We start from the raw sequence: 15,712 nt of genomic DNA, 5'->3' as shown, positions 1-15,712 counted from the left end.
GGAGGAAAAAGTTAGTTCAGCACTTTCACTTGATCTTTGACCTTTTGACCTTTGAGGCAAAAAAAGAAGAAAAAAAAAAACTTTCCAGAGAATTTCTATTAGGTTACACATGCATACACCAAGTGTAAAAAAAAATAACCCTGCTGGCATTGCATGAATATGAGGGAAATAGTAAAATTTTGAAGTGTTGCACTTGACCTTTGACCCCTGACCTTTGACCCCATGAACCCTACATTCTCTAGATAATCACTTCCAGTCAGTACATGTATATACTATGTTCCATGAAGATACCTTGAACAATTTTCCAAGGTACGGAGAAAAAAAATAAGTTTTAATATTTTTACTTGACCTTTTGACCTTTGACCTTTGACCTCATGTCCCAAACTTTCACCAGAGAATCTTAATTGGGTAATACAAGTATACACTAAGTTTCAAGCAAATATCTTCAAGCATTCAATAGATATGGTGGAAATAGTGAAATTTTATGTATTTGACCCTGACCTTTTGACCTTTGACCTCATGACCCAAACTTTCACCAGAGAATCTTAATTGGGTAATACACGTATACACTAAGTTTCAAGAAAATATCTTCAGGCATTCAATAGATATGGTGGAAATAGTGAAATTTTATGTATTTGACCTTGACCTTTTGACCTTTGACCTTGAGCATGTGCACCCAAAAGTTGATAGGCACAACTTCACCCCCTAATACACATACATGCCAAGTTTCATTAGGATACCTCAACAGGTTTTGATAGTTACCTTGTCCACAAAATTCATTACGGACGGACGGAAGGACGGACGGACGGACGGACGGAAGGACGGACGGACGGACAACCCGAAAACATAATGCCTCCGGCACCACTTCGTGGCGGAGGCATAACAAAGTGAGAGAAAACACTGAACATGCTCACCCAAAACATAATGTATATGTATGTATATATATATATATATATATATATACACACTATCAATACATTTCACTGTCAAATAGCTCATAACTATAGTTTCCTTTTGGCTGGTTTCCCAAAACTAGAGGGGCTCACTGAATAGATGAAGAATGGCTAAACCTTCGTGGCATCTTTCTACTTTTGCCATGAGTGAGTCTTTACCAACCCCACATTTGATAACAACAACAACAACAAAGTTCACTGTTTTTGTAGATGTTATTACTAAAGGACAATAACGTCTTGACCCAGAGCACAGCATGGCATTAATATCACCAACTGTGTCATTAACAGTGTTGAATACTACATGTACTTTTTTTTTCAAATTTGTCTCTGATTGTCTGGGAATGTTGTATGTGATATCAGACATTTGTTAACACAGTCAAAATACAGTGTGCCGCTTCTTGAGAAAAGAGAACCCCTGGCATTCCCTTCTACTACTAGAAATTTTCTCAGAATACTTTCCTACAGGTCATTGATCTTTATTTGGACTACAAATGCATTAAAATGCATACAATTTCACAGATCAGTAATAATCCACTTGCTTTCAGCTATCACTATAATCATGGCAAAAATGTATCGCAAAATAGTGCAGGTAAACTCTCGTTATAATAAACTCTTTGGGCAGTGATATTTAAATGTTATACTGTATCCACATTTTGTTACTGTAAAAGTGTAAATGTTCATGCAAATAACTTTTTGCGCTAAGCCAGTTAATCAATTTTGTGAGGATTTTAATTCTGTGGAATCAAAATCCCTACTATATATAGCAAGCAAAAAATTTGTGTGCTTTCATATCAATGTTAGTTTTGTGTTGCGTAAAGTGGGTAAACATTTCTACTTGACAGCATATCAAGATGGCAGAATCTGACATAAACAGAAAGAACCAAAGTGAGAAACCAGTAGGAACTATTTTGCTATAGTGAAAATCTACGAGCATTTTTCATAACGAGAGAATACTGCACTTTGACATTTTCTTTTATTTTTTTACAAGTAGAAAGCCAACCTTGCCTGCATGGCACAAATCTACATAATCTGGAGCAATATTTAGGTAATAAATTGAGTACCGGTAAGCAGCATTCACCGAGATGAAGCCGATATATGGAGCACATCTTGCTTTGCATGAATGAATATCAAAAAGTGATGCATTTTAGAACACTGGTATTTCACATCATACATCAATGAGGATGACAAATGATGCCCAAGGATATCTCTTGTGCAAACTTAAATTGAGGACAGTGTGCACTCAATTCACGCACCAAAGTGTTCTTAATGCAAGCACCTAATTCTGTGCTGGATATCTTACATCGCCATTGTGAGCCAAACCTGTTTTGATAATCTGAAACATCATTGGATGCAGTGTTTCCTTGTAGATTTTTCTTGAAAACATATGGATTGGATACTTAGATCAAATGGACATTCAAAATTGAATGCCATGAATATCATGTATCTTGGCAATCTCATCTACATGTACTGCCATGTTACTATCTGAAATGGCCAGGTACAATGGAATGATGTATACACAGCAACATTTGTACTTGTGGAAATTCATCACAGATATATTATCACTTAAATGTTTAAGGCATGCGATGAACGATAATTCTTGAAGTGTAAGAAAGAAAACTGAAAGATAATTTGAACATGAAGCCTTGCTACACAAACTGCTGGTGGCACTGAACTCTCTGGTTTATGGGCTTACCCAAGTTTCTCTACTCTGTCTGACTTTGTTAGCTTACAAGTTTGATAGCAATCCCATTAATCTGACTCCTTTACTTTGGTACAAATATTAAACATCATGAATTTGAAAGTCCATTTTAGACCGTTTGCAGGATTTGTTTTATAAGCAAATTACATACGTGAATGCATTTTCACAATCTAGCTTACATCAGAATCAAGGCATTGGCTTGAAAACATACATATCAATTTGTAAAGAGAAGGGACACAAATAATCTGAAGATCACATTTTGAGGATCAGACAAGTAGACAGCAAAGAAGAACTCTCTTGTGACGGGAGGTACAATCTTCAAAGATTGTATTGCTGACTTCTTCAACAAGATTCATTTAATAGTCTGTCTGCTGTGGTTAGGCAGACATTTGTGTGTGTGTTCTTTTAAGTCTTTTCACATCAGTGTCAAACTTTGATATTTTGCCAAAGTCCTTTTTGGGAAGCAAAGATATGGCATATCAACATTCTAATGACATTTGTCAGAAAGTTTCAGTGGTTGATAGGTGAGTGGTTTGGGTCTAGTAATTTTGCTGCTGCATGTTGCTGCTGGGTGATTTAAGGTGAGCTCCTCTCTCTGTGTCAGTCTTTGTCTTCATCCACCCAGCCCACAATCTTACCCTCCCAGCCAGGCAGAATATCATCATCATTGACAACCTGTGATGGTGAAAAACAGAACAAAGCAAACAGAGAATGAAATCATAATCATGGAATTGAGTGAGATGACCTATTACAAGAACAGAGATATATTTTGCTCATGCAAATACTGAATTTTCTGCTGATTTTGTGGGCAGAAAAAGTACTACCTGCTGATGCATCAATCAAATCATAAAATAAGGAGTGATAAATGATGAAAATTAAAGAAACAAATGCAGGTCCCATTACCACTTTATTGGAACATAGCTTTGAAAGTGTGTGTAGGTGTCCTTATGATACTACACAAATCTAGTATGGGTAATTCCCTTCAGAATTTGAGCAAATACTTATAGGGGGCCAAATTGGGGTCAATCATGGTGGAATCTGAATGCAGTGATTGCTATGAAACATAATGTGCTTGATCTAACATTACATTGAGACTGAAGCAGGAAAAGAAGTGGAAATGACATACTAGAGACATGCATGTAGCATCTTATGAAATCATGAATTAGAATCATGGTCAGAGAAGTACATGCACATAGCATTACTAGCAACTGAGTAATGGAAACACACAATGATTTTACAATACAAAACTGTTCCATATAAATGATGAAATATCTCAAATTAGTATAAACCACATACAATGTGTAGTCCTGCTACATACCTAGTCATATTTCCATCTGCTGAATTCTCCAGTCATGTAATGAAGTATTTTACAATCCTGAAAATTAGATTTCTTTAAAAAGCTGGTATATTGTTGAGGCAGGTAATTTAGACTTTTCTTCAGAATAACAAAACTAAAAACTTCTTTATGATAGAGGGGGAAACAACACCCTAGATTTCCAGTGAATTTATTTGGATTAAAAAAAAATCAACCATAATTCTCAGTACAAAAGGGGAGTGTATTCTTGGGTGACATGATTTAATTTTTCATTTCTTTAAAAAAAAACTTGTGAGTTGTATTACTGTAAGATTTTATAAAAGATGCTGTGGGACACTATACTTCAACCATGTAACAGTTAGTGATGTTTGCAAAAGGGATATAACAGCTTTAAGTCGGCAGCTTATGATAGCATACCTCCTCCTTGACTGTGCCAAACTCTGGGTCTAGTGCCTTGAAGTGGAATCTGTATGCTCCCTCTCGGTCAAAGATTTGTTTAAAGTCTCTCAGAGTCACTTCACCAAGTCTGTGGACAAAAAGGTAAAATGATGAAACTTTTGTGAGATGTCAAAACTTTCAAGAGAACATGACTCATGATAACTTAAACTTAGTGAGGTTGAAGGCCTCTTTCCATTGTTTGATATTCACTTGTTCGCAGAACATTAGTCATAACAAGCTTCATTGTTCGCTTGTTCGGACTGCATCATTACAATGCGAGATTTCGGCAATAATAAAAGATACAGCTTTCACACTGGGCGTGGGCCAGGATAAAACAGTGTGTGTGAGCGTGCCCAATGTGAAAGCTGTATCTTTTGTTGACATGGATCAATGGGCTGACACAATACACCGTATGGAACGCGTGTTACACCCAATTCTTCGCTCATATCGCAAAAATCTAGCAAAATTTGAAAATGACTGCATTTACAGAATTGGGAGTAGAATAAAAAGTTCTGAACCAAATCTAATGATTTTGGTATCATTGCCTTCTGCGGGAGATGTCCTTTCTAATGATAAATCGCTTTTAGAACACAAGGTACTGAAAATCCACCATTCCACTTTTTTTGGGACACCCGGTATATACTTTTTTTAATACCAATATATGCATTGGCAGTGATGACTGAATTTTAGCTGCAAAATAACGAAGTACACATTGGATGAGACGTACATTTCATTTTTCAACATTCTCATACACTGATAACATTTGGACTTGACACAAAAAATACAAGTACTCTGTTCTCAAAGACCAATATCTCTCTTACCGTTTAGGAATGGATGACATGAATGGAGTGACTGTCCTCTCTGTGAAGTATAGTACCTTGGTGCAAGGTTGCTTCATGTTATTCCCAGGACTTAATCTGTCCAATCCTGTCATTAAAAGAGTCATATAAGATATCGCAATAGATTGTTCTTTCATACCACTTTCCCAGTATTTATGTGCTGCTCACAATTCTCTACATTAGCTGCCATTTTACTAAGTCAAGACTGATGATGTTGATATATGAGTTTTACTAATGAATGAGTGTCATTTATCCTGTGATAAACTACCAGTAATTCCAAGCTGCTGTGAATGTCCAAATACAAAAAGTACACAGAGTTATAAGATATTGCAGAAAGTGAATCACACTATTCCTCACATGATAATCCATACACATACCAAGATTTGTGCATGTAGAGTAGTCACGAAAGATTTGTTGTATAAGACTCAGTCATGTTTGGATCAATATTCCACAACCAAACTTGACATGATGCTTGTAATGAAGGACATTGGAAATATATATCACAGCTAAGAAAGAAATATACTATCCCTATTCAAGATGTTGCTATGGGATATTCCCTGATAATGAAGATAACTGCCATGGTTTATTCCCTGGTAATGAAGATAACTGCCATGGTTTATTCTCTGGTAATGAAGATAACTGCCATGGTTTGTTCTCTGGTAAAGTAGATAACTGCTATGGTTTATTCTCTGGTAAAGTAGATAACTGCCATGGTTTATTCTCTGGTAAAGTAGATAACTGCCATGGTATATTCTCCACTGGTAATGTAGATACCAGTACCTGACAGTGGTTCCTTTCTATCGTCTATCCCATCATCTGATGGAGATGACCTGGTCTGGTTGAACTTCCTAATGGCACTCTCTGTTGAGCTGGACTCACTGATTGGCCTGGAGATGATGTAGTGTGAGTCACCTAGCTGGTCTAGCATAGAGGCAATACCCTGTAGGAAATAGAAATCAAGGTGATTTCAGTGATTCATTGACGCAATGTCAATGTATCACATGTATCAATATATACACAGAGAGTAATTTCATTTCATTTTTTCATTTCAATTTATTTTCATATTTCTCACATATATCACAATAAAGTATATAAATACGAAAATTATACAAAACATAATTCAGATGAGACTTCATCAGAATGTACAGAAGTTTGATTTGGTATAAACACGAGGTCTGTATGCATGCGAATTACACTGTGGTCATAATGCGAAAAAAAAATATGATGGGGCCTGCGTAAAAGCATTAGCTTGTACAGCCGCAGGTCCCGTGAGTAATCAGATTAGGGGAAGTTTAAAGTACGGATGTTTTTTAAGACCAACTATATCTGGGGAAACCGATTAAAACAAACAAAACAAAAAATCCAATTAAATATATATCACTAAATAAAAATACAGAAAAACAGAAAGCTGAAAGGTCACATGTTGCAGCAGTGAACAACAACTGCAGAGATTCAAGGGGTGTGTTGCAGAGTATAGAAAATGGCGTAACTGTATGTCATAAATACATAAGTAGAAGGTGGGATAATGAGATTTGTCGTGAATGTAAACAATACCGAAAGCTCAGGAGTAACATTCCAGCATGGGTCCTAAAACCAAGCATTCCGTGTGACCATAGTAACCGACAGCTGTCACGCGCGAGAGTTTCGATAACCGAGTGGAACAATAGGTGCATGAACAGCGCAATAGGCAGACTGTTCAAAAATAGTGTTCATGGTTAGGATCCCGCCGGACTAAGGTGGGATAGACAAGGGGTAACAGTAAAGAGCAACAAGAACTATACACTATGCATGCCGTACAATGTAGCTGCTAAGAAGATATTGCTTCAGTTTTCGTTTGAATGAGGTTACAGTGGTACAACTTACAAGTTCCATAGGGAGTTCGTTCCAATATTTGGGCCCAGCGAACATAATGGTTTTTTTCGCGAAAATTGTTCGGGTACGTGGAAGGTGATATGCGTAACGTTGACGAGTTGGATAATCATGAACTGTATAATTTCTTGTAAACATTTGGGAAAATACGTCTGGTAATTGGCCAGTTGAAAATTGAAACATAAACAGGCCGACGTTGTAATAAAATAACTCGGGAATTTTCAAAATTTTATTACTTACAAAAAGTTCGTTCGTGTGGGATAAATATCCAGTGTGGTTAACAATTCTAACAGCTCGTTTTTGTACAAGAAATAACGAATCGATAAGGTTTTTAGAAGCATTTCCCCACGCCAGAATCCCATAGTTGAGATAGGGAGATATCAAAGTTGAATATATGCTCTGTAGAATATTACTTGGAAAATAATAGCTAAGTTTGTTAAGAACCCCGGTATTTCTAGCAATAATTCTGCTTACATAATTAACATGGGTTCTCCAAGATAAATCACTATCGATATGAAGACCCAAAAATTTTGTATTGTTGACCTGTGACAGATCAATGTTGTTTATCTTGACAGAGAGAGGTAACACAGGTAGCGAATTACTGAATAACATATACTGAGTTTTATCAATGTTTAAGGATAATTTGTTCGCAAAAATCCAAGATTGGACAGAAACAAGTTCTTTATTTATTATGTTTATAAGCGCATCAGGATTTTGATGAGAGAAGAACAAATTTGTATCATCTGCAAAGCAAACGAAGGAGAGAATCTTAGAGGAGTTCTGGATATCATTAATATATAAAATAAAAAGAAGTGGGCCTAACAAGGAACCCTGTGGAACACCACAAGAAATCAGTTTTGGTTGGGAATCGTGACCGTGAATACTTACAAATTGTTTTCTATTCGTTAAATAATCAGTGAACCATTCTAGCGCCCTTCCCCGAATTCCGTAATGATTTAACTTATAAAGTAAAATGTCATGGTCTATTGTATCAAATGCCTTGGAGAAGTCAAGGAAAACACCGACAGTGTGAGAAACATCATCTATAGCATGAGCTATCTTATCAATAAACTTGAGTAATGCGTGAGTTGTACTATGTTTTTTCCGAAATCCAAATTGAGATTCAGTAAATATTTTTGCCTGAAGAAAAAAATTAAGGGTGCGTTTATACACAAGTCTTTCGAGTATCTTTGAAAAAGAAGTTAAAAGAGAAATGGGGCGATAATTATTGACACGGTCTTTTCGCCCTTTTTTAAAAATGGGAACAACTCTGGCTACTTTCATTTTTTGAGGAACTTTACCAGTAGACAAAGATTGATTGAAAATATAAGTAAGAGGCGAGATTATTTCATGAATCACATTTTTTACCAAGAAGTTTGTGATTCCATCATATCCCGAACTTTTTTTATTATTTAACTTATCAACAATCTTTATTATTTCATCTTCGACAATTGGGACAAAAAATAAAGATTCCATATTCCTACTACCCAGGAAAGAGTGAAATTCTCGCTGTGCTTCAGGAATTCTATCAGCCAGATTTGGCCCAATGTTTACAAAAAAATCATTAAAAACTTCAGCTATATCTATGGGGTCATCAATACGAACATCATCCTCTTGAATATAACTAGGCACGTTATTATCAGTATTACGTTTCAACGCTCGGTTTATCACCCTCCACGTACCCTTCACATCAAATTTACATTTGTCGAATTGATTCATAAAATACATCCGTTTGGCTGACCGTAATGCAGAAGTGAGGATATTACGATACTGAGTATATCTGGACTTGTTTGTAACTGTGGGTACTTTGCGATATTTATGATAAAGTTTATTTTTCTTATTGATTGATTTTAAAAGTGATTTTGTAACCCATGGCTGCCGGGGTACTTTTTTATGATTTGAGTTAGAGAATTTACGACAAGGGATAGCAATATTAAGCTGAGTTATCAAAATATCTATAAAAATATCAAAAGATAGATTTACGTCATTTTGATTATATACAATCGACCAATCAACGAGTTTCAACCTTTCTCTAAAACTATTCAGGTTCGAGTCTGACATAACACGAAAACCGGATTTTTTTTGCACACTGTCAGCAAGAGGGTGGATACTACCAATAAGTGCATACACAGGAAAATGATCAGAGATATCCGTAACAACAATACCAGATGAAATATCAGAAAATGACTTGTTAACAAATATATTATCTATTAAAGTAGAAGAGAGGTCGGTGATTCTTGTAGGTCTTCTTATGAGAGGAATAAAAGACTTAGACAACAGTTGATTAAGAAACTCTTGGCAATTATGATTATCATAATTTAAAAGATTTAAATTAAAATCACCCATAAGAAAACATAATTTATTCTTGAAATAGTTATTCGACAAAATACCGTGGATTAATTCACCGAATTCAGTAAAATTAGAGTTTGGTGGCCTATAAATTTCTCCAACAATTACATTTCCTTTATTTGGTACTTTTATCTCAATGAAAATACTTTCAAAAAATTCTGTCATAAAACTGAACTCTTCTAATAACCGATGGTTTAAATTTTCTGTTACATAAAAACCAACTCCACCTCCTTTCTTGCACGGTCTATTATTTGTAATCAGTTTGAATCTATCAATATGAAACAATGAAGAAGGAGACACCTCCTGTAACCATGTTTCACTGAGGCCGATGACACCAAATGTGAATCGTAATTCATCAATGAATAAGCGAAGTTGATCAAAATGTTGGTTTAAACTCCTAATATTAAAATGAGAAAAAAAGATTTGATTTGGGTCCGAATTGGATAATGTAATGACATCTTTTTCTAAGCAGTAACTTGTAGAAAACATGTGAGGTGGAATATCATTAGGATCAAAATCAAGTTTTAATTCATCGGTTTCTGTGGTTGAAAAAAATTTTAAGTCAGAATTATCACCGTTCTCATTATTTGTAATGATTACAGAACTTTCACCTTCCAATGACCGAACATCTACAAAAGCATTACTCATATTCATTGTGATAAAACTCAAAGCAATTCATCCTATTTTCGTTGGGAAATGTAACAGAATGTACAGCAATGTTGGGCAAGCCATATTGCCGTTGACCTGGACACAAAATGGTAGAAGACACGTAAACATGTTTGTCTTTGAGACATACATACACCTGGACAGTTGATGCCGACATTGGAAAAACATGTTTATGCAAGAAGGAGGAAAAATACACCAGCGTGAATGCATGGAATTCGGAAATGCGAATAACAAGTGAACAATTAAGAAGTACTGGGGCACTGCAAATGCGAATGGAATGTGACACTAGGTGGGATAATGTATGAAACAATTTTCCATAGGTAAATATGAGAACATAGAGATGCATAGGTTCAACCTGTGCGGGTGACACTTCGGTACGTTCAATTAAAAATTGTAAACATGTGACCTTCCTTAAGGGCAAATGTGCACATTTGGCGTTGCCAATGAATACAAGGATGAAACATTTAAACATCAATGCAGAGACAAACGAAAAAATAAGCATGTACATCACTAGCTCTACCTTAGAGCACTTCACTAATGATAATAGAGTGACAAAAAATATCAAACTACACATTTCTTTCGAAGATATCGACAGCCAACCCACCCTCCTCTCTTAATCCTTTATATAAAATAAATTTTTAAAATCTAATTATCCAGGTTTATGGTAAGATTCATTATGTAGTACATAGCGGTATCAAAAGAAATATCACAACCCCCTCCAAAAGAGGGACTCATGTGAATACATTATACCTTGTGCATGTCACACGAGTTTAAAACATGGAGGGAATATACTCCGGTAGCCGTGGAAGAAAAATGTACTATACCAATGCATGCCTTGAACATGCAAGTTATGGGAGACTTTCCTTTCCAAAAGGAGCAAAAACAGACAACGAATACATAATGCTAATAACACGCAGTTATTAAACCTTCAGTTAATCGTTGCTTAAATCACCCGAAAGGCTCCTGACCTACACACACAATACATGGAGTCGCAGCTAGGCCGCCAAACTCGCAACCCCCGCAAGCAAAGCCTGGTTCTAAAACAACATGGCGGTCGGTCTACTTCTCCGACCCGTAACCGATGCACATATCGGTAAAATATCAAAATACAATTTATCAATACAAAGTTGTGAGTCATTTCTTTTCACTATTGTAACAGTAATAATGTGGGTATCATCATCACCTTTGTATACAATTATAGCCAGAAAGCATAAAACACTAATACGGTGTATTGTTAAGAACTCAGAAATGGCAGAGGTTAAGTGCAAAATGCGTGAATGAAAAAGACGAAATAAATGAAAGGATATTACTCATGATATAAATTCCAGTCCGACGCAGCTTTTTCTTTCCATTTTAACACAACCTTGATTCATTATGTAGTACATAGCGGTATCAAAAAGAAATATCACAACCCCCTCCAAAAAAGGGACTCATTACATTATACCTTGTGCATGTCACATGAGTTTAAAACATGGAGGGAATATACTCCGGTAGGCGTGGAAGAAAAATGTACTATACAAATGCATGCCTTGAACATGTAAGTTATGGGAGTCTTTCCTTTCTAAGAGGAGCAAAAACAGACAACGAATACATAATGCAAATAACTTGAAGTTATTAAACCTTCAGTTAATCGTTGCTTAAATCACCCGAAGGCTCCAGCTAGAGTTAATGTAGGTTTAAAACATGGAGGGAATATACTCCGGTAGGCGTGAAAGAAAAATGTACTATACAAATGCATGCCTTGAACATGCAAGTTATGGGAGTCTTTCCTTTCTAAGAGGAGTAAAAACAGACAACGAATAGATAATGCTAATAACTTGCAGTTATTAAACCTTCAGTTAATCGTTGCTTAAATCACCCGAAAGGCTCCAGACCTACACACACAATACATGGAGTCTTCTCCGACCCGTAACCGATGCACATATCGGTAAAATATCAAAATACAATTTATCAATACAAGGTTGTGAGTCATTTCTTTTCCCTATTGTAACAGTAATAATGTGGGTATCATCATCACCTTTGTATACAATTATAGCCAGAGAGTATAAAACACTAACACGGTGTATTGTTATAAGAACTCAGAACTGGCAGAGTTTAAGTGCAGAATGCATGAATGAAAAAGACGAAATAAATGAAAGGATATTACTCATGATATAGATTCCAGTCCGACGCAGCTTTTTCTTTCCATTTTAGCACAACCTTGGTTCCAGCGAGAAGTATTTTTGTAGAGACACCTTTCTGCTTTCGTAGGTCGTAGGCAATCTTCGCGAGCTCACCTCTCCGAGCTTTTAGACTGGGAGGCAGGTCGGTACGCACGGTAATTCTGCGGTTGGAGAGTCCTGGGTCATCGCCAGCCCGCGGTTGACGCTGCCGTGTCTCGAACGCGTTGAGAACGAGGTTCCTGTCACGCATGAACACAAATCTGGCGATGATAGCTCTCGGGGGAGGGTCGCGGGATGGGCCTCCAGAGGCCTGGTTGGAACCAAAGTCGCGGCGAGGAAGCCGGTGGGCATTGGCTAGCTGGATGCCATCAGCATCGGTCGCGCTGAACCCAAGATGAATGAAGGCGTCACGAAGAACCCGGTCAATTTGTTCGTTCGGTGTTTCCGTTACTCCGTAGAATAGGAGGTTACTCCGTCGGCCATGAATTTCCATGGCGGTCAGCTTATCGTTGAGTTTGGAGATCTCGTCCGCCATCTTGTTCACGATATCTGGAAGCTTCCTCTGTTCAATTTCGATTATTTTATCGGAGTTCATTGAAACCGAGGCTTCCAGTTCCGTGAGCTTGCCATTAATTGCAGTAACTTCTAGCTTTAGGGCGTCCAGTTTTTCGCAGACTGAAGCGGATGAGCGGGAAATAGACCGTTGAATGTCAGCTAGAGTTAGGTTAGAAGCGTCACATGGCGTTTCAGTGGTATCATTGTGAGAGCTGCTATCACTTGCGGGCGGGGCGGGTTGGTTGGCATGTGGTGCCCTAGACTTCTCCTTCGGGCGTGTAGAACGGGTAGGCATGCGGTCTGGGCGGTCAGCCATGTTGGGAGTAAACGTAACAAAATGTTCAAATAAATGAACGAAAATTTGCAGAAGTGATGAGTTCTTCGTTATATGGACTATCAAAATCAGCAGATGACAGAATGCAGTTCTGTTAATCCATGTTACGTTGCCAGTAGAGTAGTGCCTGCATTCCAAGCGTAAAACGAAGGGCGGTGGCCGTCGGTCGGAGAGCGCTACGAATAAACGTCCTCCCCCATTGGAGTCGATGAAGCAATGATTGGAGTCGATGAAGCAATGGTTGGAGTCGATGAAGCAATGTAATAAAACTACAGACAACATAATTTGGGCTAAATCTAAGAAAATATTAATAAAGATGAAGTGTTATCTTCACCTAAAAAGTACTTCTCAGCATTAAATTTTTACATTTCAGGCTTTAGGTATATGTGTGTTTATTATGATATAAGCAGGGCTTGACATTAGTGGCTGCGGCCCAGAGGCCTGGGGTCACTAAAAATTGATGTCAGGCCACTAAAGTTTAAAAAAGATTATCTTTTGGCAGCCCAATCGAGTAACTAAGATTCAAAATGGATTGTTGTGTTTGCTATTATTTCGGGCAACCAAAATTTCAGATTCAAAGAGAGGAAAAGCAAATGTTGAGTCCTGATAAATGCAGGTATTGTGTACCACTGTGATGGGGAGTTGCCATACCAAAGCAAGGCTACCAACATTCAAACATAAAAATCAGAGAGGCTCCAAAGAACAATCAGAGAGATACTGCAGTGTAACATGCATCTATCTATGGTCAACAATAATTCAAACATCAGGCAAACTTTTATATTCTCTTGTCAAGGTGTGAAGAACAATCTTCAGTTTTCAGGGAGCCTCCTGTAGAATCATGGAGACTTGGCTGCTCTCCCTAAGAGCAGAAATAGTTTTATCAATAAAACTTTTCTTCAAAATTTGTTACGTAATCTTCGAGTATCTAAAACATAATGATTACAAAGCCTCATTGTCTGAGATGAAAAAAGAAAATGGCAACATAATGAAGATGAGGAGTACATTACATCATGTAGTATGCATTAATTTCTGCTACAGTCTCATCATACCATAAGTGCTGTACAGAGAATTGACAGTAAGGCACATGCTCATGATGATGTATCAGATGGGTAGAAATTATTGATAATTACTCAAACAAGTCCAATCAACCTCAAGTATAAACAAGTGAGGAAGGTCTGTGACAACACTTGGTTAAGATGATTACACCGATAATTATGACTTATCAGTAGACATGTGACATCTTTTGGTTCACTCTCACTGTTTTACATACTTTTCTGCCCTATGGCCAGAAATGCCTGAAAAGGAAAGAAAATATCCCTTGGGCAATTCAATAGCAGTACAGTTGACTGGGAAGCCCATACCCTTTCACATAATCATTGTATCTGCAATAAGTTGATAATACTTCATCTACATCTTGAGAAATTTCATTGATCCTGATCACTGGCTAAATATTGGCCTTACACACTCTGTGCATGGAAAAAAAAAAAAAAAAAAAAAATGTTCCAAAGATAGAGGCTCTACAAAATGCACCTATCAAATATATGGACTAAAACGTGATAAGGCTTAACCAGTAAAAATTATGGCCAGAACTGAAAAATTTTAAAGCTGTTTTCGTAACTTTTGAACCATTTCAGAATGTTGCTCATTCATTTCCATTCTATCACGTTCATGCAAACAACTGGCAATTCATTCCACCAAAATAAATCAAGCGACAGACATTCCATACTGAAGTAATGGAAGGAAATAACATTTGTCTGTATAAGCAAACTTGGACCTCTGTCCTTGACCACAATCATTTCATTTAGACAATTGTTTATTTCTTTCTACCTTTTCTACAAATCTACTTATGGCTGAACATTCCTAAATGAAGTTACAGCTGAAATACGTCACTGTGCATCACAAATCCGAAGTTGAATAACCCAAACACTGTCAACATACTCTTTTCCCCACAACCCAAACACTGTCAACATACTATTTTCCCCAAAGATTTTCTGAGAGAGTACTTCTATATTATTCTGAAGTTTGGGATCATAAAATGAATAGGAAATTGTCTTTCACGTATCTTTTCCAGAGCAGTATTTGGGACCTGATGTAGGCTTTCTTGGATATATGGATTCTGAGCATGAGAAATCCTTTACAAATTCTTCACTTTCAACAGAAATAACTTTCAGTTGAAATCCTTTCAACTGAAAGTTATTTGCAATGAAAGCTGGGCTAAGAGATTAGCCTAAGAAACTTGGATATGACTGGATGAGATTTAACACTTGAAAAGACCTTTAACTTCAAAGCTTTTCAGTAAACACCCTTCCAGAGGGTGCACTTTCTTGTCATTATTTAAATGGATTAGGAAAGTCCACTTGTACCGAGTTACATGTCATTTTAGAGCTTAGAATCTGCTCTTTCACAATCTGCCCTTGACTAAAAAATCCTTATTTGGCAACTTTTTTGGGTGGTTTTGTGATGCAGGGTCACATATGCCAATTCTTGTCAAAAGGCAAGACACAGAGATCACGGAGCATTGTTATTTCTTGGT

At 36.9% G+C, this 15,712-nt stretch overlaps 1 protein-coding gene across 1 annotated transcript in view; it reads right to left on the bottom strand.

Annotated features, from left to right (window-relative positions):
* Window positions 1-940: 940 nt before the first annotated feature.
* The window catches only part of LOC139721026 (dixin-like), a 49,983-nt gene continuing 35,211 nt past the window's right edge, over window positions 941-15,712 (bottom strand). Inside the window, exons 14-17 of the mRNA XM_071632357.1 lie at window positions 6,025-6,184; window positions 5,227-5,332; window positions 4,385-4,493; window positions 941-3,327 (exon numbers count right to left, since the gene is read on the bottom strand). Of these exons, the coding sequence (XP_071488458.1) occupies window positions 3,253-3,327; window positions 4,385-4,493; window positions 5,227-5,332; window positions 6,025-6,184 (450 nt within the window). The 3' untranslated portion in view covers window positions 941-3,252. The remainder of the gene's footprint in view (window positions 3,328-4,384; window positions 4,494-5,226; window positions 5,333-6,024; window positions 6,185-15,712) is intronic.

This window comes from Diadema antillarum, unplaced genomic scaffold, assembly GCF_040938485.1.
Source record: "Diadema antillarum isolate AM-2024a unplaced genomic scaffold, OU_Dant_1.0 scf00000136, whole genome shotgun sequence".
In the NCBI taxonomy this organism is placed as follows: domain Eukaryota; kingdom Metazoa; phylum Echinodermata; class Echinoidea; order Diadematoida; family Diadematidae; genus Diadema; species Diadema antillarum.
The sequence above is the reverse complement of the archived record's forward strand: the minus strand, read 5'-3'. Positions and strand labels throughout refer to the sequence as shown.